The 14,334-nt window shown below is 37.0% G+C and overlaps 1 protein-coding gene across 1 annotated transcript in view; it reads left to right on the top strand.

Annotated features, from left to right (window-relative positions):
- The window catches only part of LOC112056544 (uncharacterized), a 67,253-nt gene that overhangs the window by 47,411 nt on the left and 5,508 nt on the right, over nucleotides 1-14,334 (top strand). The window contains exon 2 of the mRNA XM_052886064.1: nucleotides 13,236-13,440. Coding sequence (XP_052742024.1) covers nucleotides 13,270-13,440 — 171 coding nt within the window. The 5' untranslated portion in view covers nucleotides 13,236-13,269. The remainder of the gene's footprint in view (nucleotides 1-13,235; nucleotides 13,441-14,334) is intronic.

The following is a 14,334-nucleotide window of genomic DNA, read 5'->3' as shown; positions in this document are numbered from 1 at the left end:
TTCAATTGGTCACTCCAGAAGTCCAAAGTATGATCCAGATCTTTGCGTTCCATACTTACCAACTTTATACTCAGAATTGTATATATTATTAGGAGCAAACAGGAGAGGCGCCATATTTGGATTTCGCTCCATTCTAAAATTTACTTCGGTGCTGCCTCTATCAAAATTATTTGTGGGGCCAAATTAAGGGTAAAGATTACCACCAAAAACAAACAAAAATGTTCGCTAAAATAAATATGACAGTGACTTAAGTTACGTAGGATATTTCAGACTTTTGGGTGCACGATTAGATAAGTAGTTGTTTTTAGGGTTTTATTAGGTACTATTGTCATTTCTAAAATGAAAAGTGTTTAAAACTGTTGCTTCCTAACGTAAGGGGCCCCTGTAGTCCGGGGATCCATACTATCTCTACTAATATTATAAAGCTGAAAAATTTGTTTGTTTGTTTGATTGAACGCGCTAATCTCAAGAACTACTGGTCCGATTTGAAAAATTCTTTTAGTGTTAGGTAGCCCATTTATCGAGGAAGGCTACAAGGCTATATTATCCCCATATTCCCATTAGAACGGGAACCACGCAGGAGAAACCGCGCGGCGTCAGCTATATAAGATAAAATCTAAAGATATCTCTCGATCTTTACAATATTAGTATAGCCAGAAATACATATATTTATAATATAATTTTCATATACATTTCATTTTTTTAAGTACATTTTCAGTTCTTAGAAATCATAAAATTAATGATACTATAACAATTATCAAGAATAATTAAGCACACAATCAAGTAAGCGATAAGTGTCGCAATAATAATTAAAAGCAAGACATTTGAGTATGCACTCGTATCAGTATAACGTGCAGCGCTGAAACACGCTTCACGCATATCAATATCGGACAAGCAGCGTACTCTGTTATGGGCCCGATTTACGAGAGAACAGCGGCCTATACTTTTTATCACATCACCATCACATTTAAGAGTGTGCAATATGTAATTTTTGTTTTGTATAGAAAATTAGGTAGGTATATATCTTGAACATGGCCATTTTGTTTTTCGTTATGTTGTTTAATTTACTTGCAATTAGGTAAAAATGGTTTTGGCGCTCACGTCATAAAATTTGCGTCGCGCGTCAATCGCTCCGTGTTTTTCACTCATGTTAAAGTCATACTTCGGCGTCTCGTTTGCGCTTCGAATTTTATCCATATCGTACCGACGCGCTGCACGCTCTTAACGGCCTACTAGGTCAGGCTTTCCTCCTCACAGAAAACGCTCCTATGCGGATATTTCAATTGTATAGAAATTCGCGTTTACGGTTAAGCTATACATACATATATACATATATAGGTTTCACAGCATGAAAACAATGAAATCTGCCACCAAGCACATTGGCCTTCTTAGGTCTGGGGGGGGGGGAAGGAACTGGTTGGTGGGCGATATTGTTAATCTCTCAGCGGCCTAATAAAAAAAAAATAATAAAAAAAAAAAATTGAGAAAATTCTCTGGTATGCAGGTTTCCTCACACTATTTTTCCTTCACCTTTTGAGACACGTGATAAAAATGAAAAAATAAATCTAAAAAAATTGTTTTTTGGAGAAAAATTTAAAAGTTGGAGGTGCATGCCACGGACCAAACCAAAAGCAGGTCATATCCACTGGCTGATTCATGAAGTTTGATTATTAAGGTTTTTTTTGCTAAGGTCCTGTTTGCATTATTATTAATAAACATCATGTCTTATTTAATTACTGTAAATTAATGCCAATAGACGTAAAAACAAAATATTCCATAATAACAGAGCAATATCTTCAAATAAAACCTAAACTGAAGGAAATTACATACAATAAACAACTATGAAGTTCAAAAAAATGTAAATTGTATGTACCGAACTTCATAAATGGGTATGGTAAGAGAAGGAAGGAAAGGAATATATTGTTCCAACAATCTTTAACGATTTTCCGGATGCGGTAAAGAATCTTCTAAAAGATTCTAATATACTCACGAACATACATAAGCGGAAACTTAAGAATTATTTTTTGGGAAAAAATATTTTTTTAAAAAATAACAGAGGGTAATAGTGCCAGCGTATTCAGTACCTTGCCTATGGGTGAACAATTAGATGGTGTATATTTCTTACTTTAGTTTATTTAAATGATCTTAGACCAAACATCCAATATTGGTATACGGCAGCGAGTTAAGCAACGGTAATTTGTCCGGCGAAACGGTTCGCAACGCTCGACCACGGCCTGTAATATCTAATACGTGATTCCTCATAACCATACTCCGCTCTATGCACGGACATGTAACAGCCTTCGGGATTAATCGAATTGATCGGTATGAGTTTCGATGAGAGATAGCGATAGATACGAGTTCGAAGCTCACACTGTCAAAGTGATAGTGGCAGATATCAATGTTTTCATACTGTGACAATCGCGTAACGATAAACAGGAATAGAAACAGCGCCATCTAGTGGCACTACTGCACAACTGTTTCAATCCCTTAGGAATTTGCGTTTACGGTTACGCGATAGTCAATTAATCAGTCAGTATGAAAACATTGAAAACTGCCAGTAGATACACTGGCCTACCTTCTTAGGTATGGGGGGGGGAAGGAGCTTACATTACCAATGGCTGGTTAGTGGATGATATTGTTAAACTCTATAACGATCTCTGTCAGATGTCCATCATAATGACCACGGCATAATACTCTCCGAGATGTAACTTAAGTTTGAAAAGTACAGAAGCTTAACGCTCGGATACGGCCTGTAATATCTAATACGTGATTGCTCATAACCATACTCCGCTCTATGCACGGACATATAACAGCCTTGGGGATTAATCGAATTGATCGGAAAGCATTTGTTACTTACAAGTTTGATGGGTGATTAAGTTTGGGATAGGTTAGTTCATCATCATTATCATTATCAGCCGATAGACGTCCACGGTTGGATATATGCCTCTTGCATGTACTTCCAAGAACATCGGTCTCGAGCCGCCATCATCCAGCGGCTCCCTGCAACCCGCTTGATATCCTCGGTCCACCTAGTGGGGGGTGGACCAACTTTGCATTTCCCGGTGCGGCGCCGCTATTCTAGGATCCCAACGTCCATCGGCTCTTCGCACTATGTGGCTAGCCCATTGCCACTTCAGCTTCGCGAGCTATAAGTGACTGGTTCGTTTGCAGATCTTCTCATTTCTGATTCTATCACGCAGAGAAACTCCAAGCATAGCTCACTCCATCGCACGCTGAGTGACTTTGAGCCTTCTAACATAGCCCTTAGTTAGCGACAAAATCTCAGATCCGTTTGTCATCACTGGATAGGTAAGTTTTTAGTTAGTTGATCGATTCAAGTTAAAACAGCTTTTTGACAGCCTTCGTGGCGCTGTGATATGCACGGTGGATTTACAAGACGGAGGTCGAGGGTTTGAGTCCCGGCTGGGCGGATTGAGGTTTTCTTAATTGGTCCAGGTCTGGCTGGTGGGAGACTTAAGCCGTGGCTAGTTACCATCCTACCGACAAAAACGTACCGCCAAGCAATTTAGCGTTCCGGTACGATGTCGTGTAGAAACCGAATGGAGTGGGACTTCATCCTACTCCTAACAAGTTAGCTCGCTTCTATTTTAGATTTCATCGTCACTTACCATCAGGTGAGATTGTAATCAAGGGCTAACTTGTAGAAAATAAAAAAAAAGGTTTTTAAGTTGACTTTATTCATCTTAGACTGATAAATGAAGGCAAACATGCTGAAATCAATTCGAAGTTTGATCAAACAAATAAGAGCTCGTAATTGTATTGTTAGACGCAAATAAACTATTCCGATGAGAACTGTTAACTTTAGCTCGTAGATTATTTACCAAACAATACATCATACAGTAACACAATGAACAACACCCACTAATAATAGCTCATTCAAGAGGAATTCAAGTTTTCATTCATCAAAACTCTATTGAATTTTTCCTTCATACAAAGATTTTAACAAATACAAAACATGCTTCCCACGCTGACCAACTATGAGCCATGTAAAGGTACTCTATGTCGTTGTAATGGAGAAAGCTTACCATCATAAACGATATCCAAATCAGAGAAAGCGATATGAACTGTTATCTTATATTCGAAGCTTCGAAATTTGCAGAAATTCGCTTACCTACAAGACAAAGCTTTTAGGACCTTATCTAATGAATTAGAGAGGACATTAGGCACCAAGAACCACCCTGTAGACCCCTAAATGGACTTAATATCTTAGGTCGATCAGTACGAGTGAATATTGTAGGTAACTTTTGCGTTGTAGCGAAATCTAGTTTGGGAATGATCACAAGTCAGAACAGCTGAAAACTATTGAGGTTTTAAGGTTCCTACCTAAAACTTGCAACGAAACGCTAGGCGATATCTTAATAGGATTCCTGTCCTATTTAATCTGATCTTTTTCTCGGATAATTAATCAGATATTTCTGCAGTCGAGTCGAGATACCTTCGTTATCAAAAACTGCCAAAATATGGAATGCCCTTCCGGCGTCTGTTTCCTGACACATATAATTTGTGCACCTTCAAGGCAAGAGTGAATAGGCATCTTCTAGGCAAGCGCGCTTCAACTTAGACCTCATCATTGCTTTCCATCAGGCTTGATTGTGGTCAAGCGTAAGTCAAAGCCGTAAGACAAAAAAAAGGACGTATCGTGTTGTCATTGGATTTTCATTAGTAGCTTTATGGACAGAACGCTTCCTATTTTTCCTCGCAAATCTTCAATCACTGTCCCTCTATAGCCAGCATACCGTACCGTACCGTACCAGGAGACTATAGAACAAAACAAGACGACCGTTCTAAATAGGAACAACACGAGGGCAACAGTTACGAGTAGACGCGTCAAGTCCTGCTAATTTTAACAGCATCCTCGGAAAGCTCGGTTTATAGCCTAGCGTTCCGTTGCAAGTTAGTGCTGAGGATCGTAGTGTGGTGGACAGACGTCCGAATTGTAAGTTTCTTATACTATTTCTATGTAATTTTAGAACTCCTTGTATCTTTACTAATATTATACTCGTAAAGAGCAAAGATTTGATTGTTTGTTTGCATTGAATAGGCTCTGAAACTACTGAACCGATTTGAAAAAAACATTTAATGTTCGGAAACTACACTATTACCGAGTGCTGTAGGCTATATTTTATCCTCGGGTCGTGGCAATTATTTTTGTTTAGACATTAGTCTTTTACCGACTGTTGGTGGTAGTGTGGCAAGTGCTAACTAACCACGGCCGAAGTCTCCCACCAGCCAGACCTATGCCAATTAAGCAAACCTAAATAGGCCCAGCCAGAGATAGAACCTAGGACCTCCGTCTTGAAAATCCACCACGCATTCCACTGCGCCACGGAGTTCAAGTAAGTTCTAACTGTAATATTATCGGAAAGCGGCAACCGACCAGTTTATATTTAATCCTTTTGACCAAGATGCCAATTGGTTTAGTACCTACATAACCAAGTTATTAGAATTGTGAAATATGGCCCAGCAAGTACCATTCAGCTGAATCCGAGAGTCGAGATTGGATATGAGTATTGAATATGAGCATATCTTGTTGCATTCAATGCATTCAGATATAGTCAGCGAGTTGGTGATCACAATATTAATGAGCTCTTTGACAATATTCGTAAAATCAGGTTAAATTAAATTAATATTGCACTTAAGTAAAGGGTTATAATGCCAAATGTAGAAATAGATAGGTAATAAAAAAAAACTAATAAATTAGTATACTTTAAAAGTGAGTTCTTCATACATATATCTACTATTGTCTACTATTTTTTTCTCTTGAAGCTTTTTAACCGACTTCAATAAAAGGAGGAGGTTCTACCGACTAAACTAAAAAGTGAAAAATAACATCGTATTATGTTCTACCTACTGATCAGTTTGAAGGCGGTGCTAAACCGGTGTCGTATTAATTTAAGCCGTTTCAAGAGCTGTATGAAAGAACACAATCTGAAAAACTTTTATCTTTATGATATTCTGTCATGGCTTGAATGAATACATCGCCGGGTTAGCCTTCAAACTGATCTGTAGGTAGAACATTTTTTTTATTAAAATTTTTAACGACAAAGATGGCTTTTCAACTAGAGGGTACTAAACTTATTTAAACTACTTTTTGGACTTCGAATTACGATGCCATATATGGATCGCATAATCGGATTTCTTCGGTAAATCTCAAAATGTAAAACGAATATTTAAATAATTAATAGCAATTAAACTGCGTCAGAAATAAAATCATACATACATATTTATTTATTGTTAAATTTTATGAATACTTGCTCTTAGACTAAATAGTGTGAACGTGGTGTGAACGTGGTGTGAGCAGCTTTTTGTATTAAACAATTTTCTGATCATTAGTTCAACACAACTATGTTTAGACTAGCAAGGCTTACGTCTTTGTAAGTAGGTAAGTGGGTAGGTCTTTTATGGACTTTGACTTAATATTTAGAAAAAGTAACGTGCATTGTGCATAATGATAAAAACTGTAAACTATCAAGGAGTGATATAATATTGTAACTTTACCTACGCCATAAGAAAAACCAAATTCATTTCAAGTATTCTTAGTTTACAAGCACTTTTGAAATGTAATAAATGGCTCCAGTTAGGATGGCATCAGATTATGCTAAGAAAAGTTAAAAATAACTCAACGATTGCATTTTTAAAATAATCATTACATACCAACCATGTTTAAAAGTTAAGTTTGTGCTTCTGTAAATTAAATAAAATAAAATATATAGGATAAAATTAATAATCTAGAGAATAAATAACTGAATGGATTATTCGACCCTATTCTGGAAATCTGCAGTCGCAATTTCGAATCGTTCGTGTAATACATACGTTGATAGTTTCAAATAACTTTGTAAATCACGTGCATTATTAGCTATCATAATATCGAATGGATGGGCTTTAATTGCATCAATTCTAACTGTTTTATTCCGTTGTATCAAGGCTGGTGCATTAAATACATCATTATTTTTAATAGGTGTATGCTGGAATTTAATCGATAACTGCATTCGAATATTTCGAAAAGAATACGCCTGAGTAGAGCCGTGATAGCCCAGTGGATATGACCTCTGCCTCCGATTTCGGAGGGTGTGGGTTCGAATCCGGTCCGGGGCATGCACCTCCAACTTTTTAGTTGTGTGCATTTAAAGAAATTAAATATCACGTGTCTCAATCGGTGAAGGAAAACATCGTGAGGAAACCTGCACACTAGAGAATTTCTTAATTCTCTGCGTGTGTGAAGTCTGCCAATCCGCATTGGGCCAGCGTGGTGGACTATTGGCCTAACCCCTCTCATTCTGTGAGGAGACTCGAGCTCAGCAGTGAGCCGTATATGGGTTGATAATGATGATGATGATGACGCCTGAGTAAATTTTCATTTGCTTTCTGTATCTTCATAGATAAATCCAGTCATTGTATACCTATCACTGAAGTTATTTGTTTTATAACTATAAGTCTGCTTGTTTTTTAATTCATTCATACATTACTATCAGCCTTTTTAACGGCCCACTAGAGGCCTTACTTTTTAAAGAAGAGGAGATATAGAGATTGAATTTTTAGTCGGATGGTTTACGTAATATTAGCTTTAAATAGAATTAAGAAAAATTAAGAAAGAGCTTCAAAAATATCTAAATTATAGAAAATAATTTCACTTGAATCATAAACCGAATTCGTTTTCTACACGGCATCGTACCGGAACGCAAAATCGCTTGGCGGTACGTCTTTGCCGGCAGGGTGGTAACTAGCCACGGCCGAAGCCTCCCACCAGCCAGACAAACTTAATCACAATAAAAACGCCGTAAAAGATTCGCAACGCTTTGACCATGAACTTCCTCGTCTCGATGACAGGGAGACAATAAACAATAAAACCGCTCTCACGTTTTTATCGGACGATCTTCGTAATGATAACGATCGCTGCCATTAGTTTCTTGCCTCCCTTTGTGTTCGTCACGCCGGTGTTATTGATGGCGCTATGTTAAACAAATGTCAAAAGTTATTGTTTGATAACACGTAAGAACTTTTGATGCCGAATATTTGTACTAAAATTGACTTGACTACAATCTCACCATACGTAAAGTGATGATGCAGTCTAAGATGGAAGCGGGCTAACTTGTTAGGAGGAGGATTAAAATGCACACCCTTATTCGGTTTCTACACGACATCGTACCGGAACACTAAATCGCTTGGCGGTACGTCTTTGCCACGGCCGAAGCCTCCCACCAGCCAGACCTGGACAAATTAAGAAAATCTCAATCTGCCCAGCCGGGGATCGAACCCAGGACCTCCGTTTTGTAAATCCACCGCGCATACCACTGCGCCACGGAGGCCGTCAAAATTCGTAGGCGGCGAAGTCAAGCGGTATCTATTGTTACTAATATTCAATTTATTATTAATAATAATTAAAAAAAAACACTTACTACAGTAGTTTTAACGCACCGTTAATTAAAGATTGAATCCTACTCAGAATATAGAATGTTAATAATCTGAGAAATCCTACAACCAAACTCAGGCTTTTTAGGCCCGATCAACCAATTTATTTCTATTATAAAGATATTTATCAAAAAGGTTTTTTTGTAGGTAATTTATTACCAATCAATCATTTTATCTTCACCACATAAAACCACTTAACTAACCGGTTTATACATATAAAAATTACATTAGAACTCTCGTAAATTTTGTTAAGATCGTTAAACAATTAACTTCAGTGATTATGCTTTCTCTTTTATCAATCTATTGACAGTATTCTGCGAATTACCTACTAACTCAAACACTCAACTTAAACCTTAAGAATCAGCGCCTGTAGCCAAGTGGCAAGTCAATTCTCTTTCTACGATCGCTAACGCTTCGAAAACTAGAAAAATGTATGGGAATGGCATTTGCTACTGACAGGTCACGTGATCAAGATCTGACATTCACATACATTTTTCTAGTTTTCGAAGCGTTTGCGATCGTAGAAAGAGAATCGACGTGCTACTTGGCTCCAGAAGCAGTAGTAACGGTGTCATTTATCGATCGTTTTTTGAAATATAAGTTTTATAGGACGTGAGCCTCATATTATGGAACTGTAGGAGCATACGCTGAAAAACTTTAAGCTTTTATAATATGAGGTATGTCTGGCTATCGCAGTCTCTTAGTCTATTATACAACAAGAAATATCGCTAGGCTTTTAGTCTATATAATATAACAAGGTATTTCGCTAGGCTTTTAGTCCATTATATAACAAGAAATATCGCTAGGGTTTTAGTTCATTATATGACAAGAAATATCGCTAGGCTAGTAGTCCATTATATAACAAGAAATATCGCTAGGCTTTTAGTCCATTGTATAACAAAAAATATCGCTAGGCTTTTAGTCCATTATAAAACAAGAAATATCGCTAAGCTTCTAGTCAATTATATAACAAGAAATAACGCTAGTCTTTTAATCCATTATATAATAAGAAATATATCTAGGCTTTTAGTCCATTATAACAAGAAATATCTCTAGGTTCTAGTCACTTTCTGAGTCTCCACTGTATTAAATCTCTAGTATACATCGGATTAGGATCTAATGCGAGATAAAACTTATTCTTAACAACTCGAATGTTGGCATTTTGTTTAGTTTTGTTTTTATTCAGTGTAGCAGTAAGAGCAGAACGTTGTGGTTTTAGCTTTCATCTTAATGGATGACGATATTTAAATTCACTATATTTTGTTGCGGTCATGGTCTAAACTCTAAAGAGAGTAAATCATCGCAGATAGAAGTGTTACATTATATAAATCTAACAGTCGTGACTTAACTTGTTAATAAGAGGTCTATTAGACCCCACGTAGTGCCACCTGCGTAGTTTACATTAGAATAACACGGCGTTCAAATGAAATTTATTTGAATTTCGAATTGTGCGCCAATCTACAGATAATTAAATATGAAAATGCTGGTTATAAAAGCTCCAAACTTCAAAGATAAAGACCGGAGTTTGGCGGGAAAATCGTAGGAATCACATGTTACGCTCACGTTTTATTTTCATTTTAGAATTTTGCATAGAGTAAAGTGTGTTTTGTTCATTATAGAAGTGGAGGTTGAACAAGAGTATTTCAATTGATTAAATCTATTTTCTCGATGGACACTATTAAAAGTTGCCATCGCCTTACTAAAGCATGACAAGACTTAAATAGGACTGACGGACTGCCAATGACGAATGATGGACTATTTCAACTCAAGCAAAAAAAAGGTGAAGACCTATTGCGCCAATCCACAGTTAATTATATCATCATCATTATCAGCCGATGGACGTCCACTGCTGGATATAGGCCTCTTGCATGGATCACCAAGCATAACGGTCTCGAGCCGCCAGCATCCACTTTCTGCAACCCTAGTGGAAGGTCGACCAACACTGCGCTTTCCAGCACCTTGGGACCCTAACGTCCATCGGGTCTTCGAACTATGTGGCCTGCCCATTGCAACTTCAGCTTTGCGACTTACTGAGCTATGTCAGTGACTTTGGTTCGTCTGCGGATCTACTCATTTTTGATTCGATCACGCTGAGAAACTCCAAGCATAGCTCGCTCCATCGCCCGCTGAGTGACTTTGAGCCTTCTAACGTTGCAAACTCACCAAAAATGGGCATTGTTATAGATATTCACATGTTAGTTGTTGAAATAAAAACTACATATTCCCGGCTCGCGCCAATTATCAGGTCATGAAAGCAAAAGGGCCAGGCTGTTGAAATACTAACACTCTTACTTAACTCGCTGCCTTTCGTTAGATATGCCTCATATAACGTACAAGTTTTTCTTGTTTTTTTTTACTCTCATATATGTTATTCACACAGCGTTCATTTTTATTTATATAATTATTTAGTGCATGTGTGATGTAAGTGGAAGATAATGTAACTAGCTAGCTAGCTAGCGGCTATGTAATTAGAAACTTATTTTTCATTAATTTAGTTTTGTAATTTAGCGAACATATCTAAAACGAGTGAATATGCATTTACTAGACAATTAACTACGGTCCAACCTAGACTAGACCTCATCATTGCTATATTATTATAATTTGTATTTGTTATAATTATTTAATTTATTTAAATCTAGATTTTATTATTCTTTTTAATCTTTGTAAAAGCTTACACTTGTATTAAATTATTAATTTGTATTCAAGTAAAAAGGAGTTAATTGTTAATAAATATTTTAAATTCTCATAATTACCATAGGTAATCGTTTCGTTTGTGAAGAACAAAATTACTTGCCTGTTTTAAAATTCCGTTAATTACCTAAGTAAATAATTTTTTTTATTACAATCACTTTGACATTCCTGTCAAAATATAGGCAAATTATTGTTTAAGTTCGTTTGTTTGCATTAGTACAAACTTACATTGCAGCAACTTTAAGACGTCTGCAAAGCAAAACGTAGAAATACAAATAACTTTAAAGTTGAGGTCTTAAGATTTCTTTCTCTAATTGTATAGGCAATGAAAGCAACTTGCGATTTAGTTACGGCGTCGGCAGCCGGCTAAATAATCGGTAACGAACCGTAACAAAATCAACAGTCGGAGTAAACTCTCGATTTCTTTCACATTGAAAAGGACTTTCATAGCAAAAACTGCCGCAATTATTGTAGAAAACAAGCGTAAACGGTAAATTGGAAGTTGCCTTGAGTGAGATTGTGCTTTCATCTTCGTTTGTTTATGTTGTAAAGTGGATTATATAGATGCGATAAAAGTGGTAGATAAAAAGAACATTACCTATAGAACAAGCGGAAACAATAATAAATGAGTTACTTTTTGCCGTTTAACTTAATTTGACCGTTATTAAAGTTTCTGACATTCGCAACAATAATTAATTTTATACTTAGATAGGTACCTTGATATACCTAGTACTTATCGAATCGGGTGCCCACGACGCCCACGAAAGACTTTTTTTTTGTAACATTTTCCTTACGAATTTTCTTAAGGCAACAAAGGTTTTTTTCGCTTCGTTAGACTTATCTTATTTTACTTATAATAACCACAAGGAAGAAAATGCAAAGCGATTAATCGACACCTCCCGTGACTAGAAGAAGGCTGGCCTATATTTAGGTCAGAGAGTATTGCCATACAACGTGGCAATGTTGTGAGTTGTACGTATAAGTAGATAGATTAGTAGCCATAGCCAACCAACGTATCAACTAATTTACACAGTATATAAATGTAAATGAAATGTTAAGAGCTCTTAAACCTAATCTAAACAACGCAACCCAGAGGCGAATAAGTGCGAATTCATTTGCATGAGGCTCGAGAACGACATTGTCTACAATCCACGAGGGTTATGAATTATGCCGGCCATTGTGGCTTTGTTTACTAAACGCAGACAACGGACAGACCTATTGACAAACAAACTGAACAATACTTATACAATTACAGTCAGTGTGAAACGTAATAAGGCATGAAGTATTAAACATTGTCAATACACCCCGAAACGTTGTCTCCATTCATTATTGGCTGGAAGGTTTGTAATGCCCGCTAGTAGCGACGCTTGACACTATTGCAAGTGGTTAGCCTATATAGGTTCGAGTCCTGAGTCGCGCTATGATTTACTTTCGTCTGCAAAATTTTCGAATAAAAATTCGCAGCCCGGAGTTGGGAAGTTTGTACTTATACTACCATGACTAAAAGCACTTCAATCCCGGCTATTTTTATTAGCATCTGACAGTTATCGTTAAAGAGTTAAAAATAATAACCTTATAAGCCTATAAAGAAAAGCCTGGCCGTGAAATGGACTGTTATAATAATTAAATATACCTATATATATATCGATCATAGATGCCTATATATACACAATACACACATCACTAATTAGCCCCAAAGTGTAGATATATCCTGTGTTATGGGTACTAAGATAGCGGATTTTCTCATATATCTATACTAATATAAAGCTGAAGAGTTGTTTGTTTGGTTGAACGCGGTAATATCAAGAACTACTGGTCCAGTTGTGGGAATCGAACTAATCGAACTAACTGCCACGCGACCGTCAAAATAGGCTGATGATAATTTTAAACTTATTTCGTGGTTGCGCGTTTTTGGCTGTTTAGGCAAACCACAATCACGACATCGCTTTTGTTATTATGCGTATCGCGGCGCCCTCTTGGTTTGCACACCATCCATGCAACTGGGTCGAAATATCGACATTAAAAATATCGTCTTTTTATCGTGGTATGTACCCGTTTAAATAACATAGGATGATGATAATAATGAAACTCATCTCAATCTTTATTTGTTTCAGATAACAGTTCATATAATGCGCTCGCTATAAGACAATGGATCCTCTGACGTGGTTATCCCTGGGTCTGCAGCTGGCTGCGCTTTGCTCCATAGTCGGTGCCCTGCTGTTGTATTTGCTGAGGAAGGTCCGCGTAGCAGAAGTGCTGCCCGTTGATAGTGCGAAGACTGTGCTTGTGACGTCAGTTGACTCCGCACTTGGATTGCAGGTATGGTTATCATTATTATGTATGTTATTTATTTCAGGTACTAGCAGGGTCGTAGCTACCGCCGTATCAATGATACGGGACTCCTGGACTACAAGGGGAAAGCAAAAATTAGTAAAATGTAATCCACAATCTCACTTAATCTGGTGCTTCTCGTCGACACATCAGAAATGACAAAAGTCCCGGTTTTTTTCCCCGGTTCCTTATTTTTGTTTCTTTTGTGAATCCCCTTTATTGGGATAACTAATTAACTAATTTCGTTACGCTACGCCACTGGGTGCATGGCTTTTTTACAAGCACTTTTTTACCGACTTCCAAAAATTAGGAGATTCTATGTTTTTTTTGGAAGGTTAGGTTTGTCTGTTAGTAGTGACTCTCCAAGTTCGAAAGGCAGGATCTGCTGAAAAGAACCGGTAAGAGACTCAAAATTTGCTCTATAATCATACTCGACTGGTCCGTTAATTCAATAGTTAACATATTGCGGCTAGGGATCATGAAGTCTTGGTTTGGGGCTATGTAGTATTTAGCCTTAAATAGGTACAAGAAATTCTCAGCAATTCGAAGTCGGAGCTGGGTCATGCCGACAGTCGCGGTCATTACTTTTTTTTTAGATAATACTTTATAGCAATCCTTAGCAAAGCATTTTCATAAATCCGTAGCTCTTAGAATGAGCTCTCAAACATTATTATCATTATCAAAAGTGATCCTAACGTCCCACGCCAGTAGAATGATTTGTAAAATAAACAAAGTTTCTTCGGTATCTATAGATATGTTTTACTCGCAATTTTCATTTGTTACGATTTCACTCACCTACTTCGCCAAGAAAACATTATCTTACGTTACATACAAATAAGTTTATTTAGTAGAATAAATTTCACTATGAGGGATTGCTACTTA

This window comes from Bicyclus anynana, chromosome 16 (genome assembly GCF_947172395.1).
Source record: "Bicyclus anynana chromosome 16, ilBicAnyn1.1, whole genome shotgun sequence".
In the NCBI taxonomy this organism is placed as follows: Eukaryota; Metazoa; Arthropoda; class Insecta; order Lepidoptera; family Nymphalidae; genus Bicyclus; species Bicyclus anynana.
The sequence above is the reverse complement of the archived record's forward strand: the minus strand, read 5'-3'. Positions and strand labels throughout refer to the sequence as shown.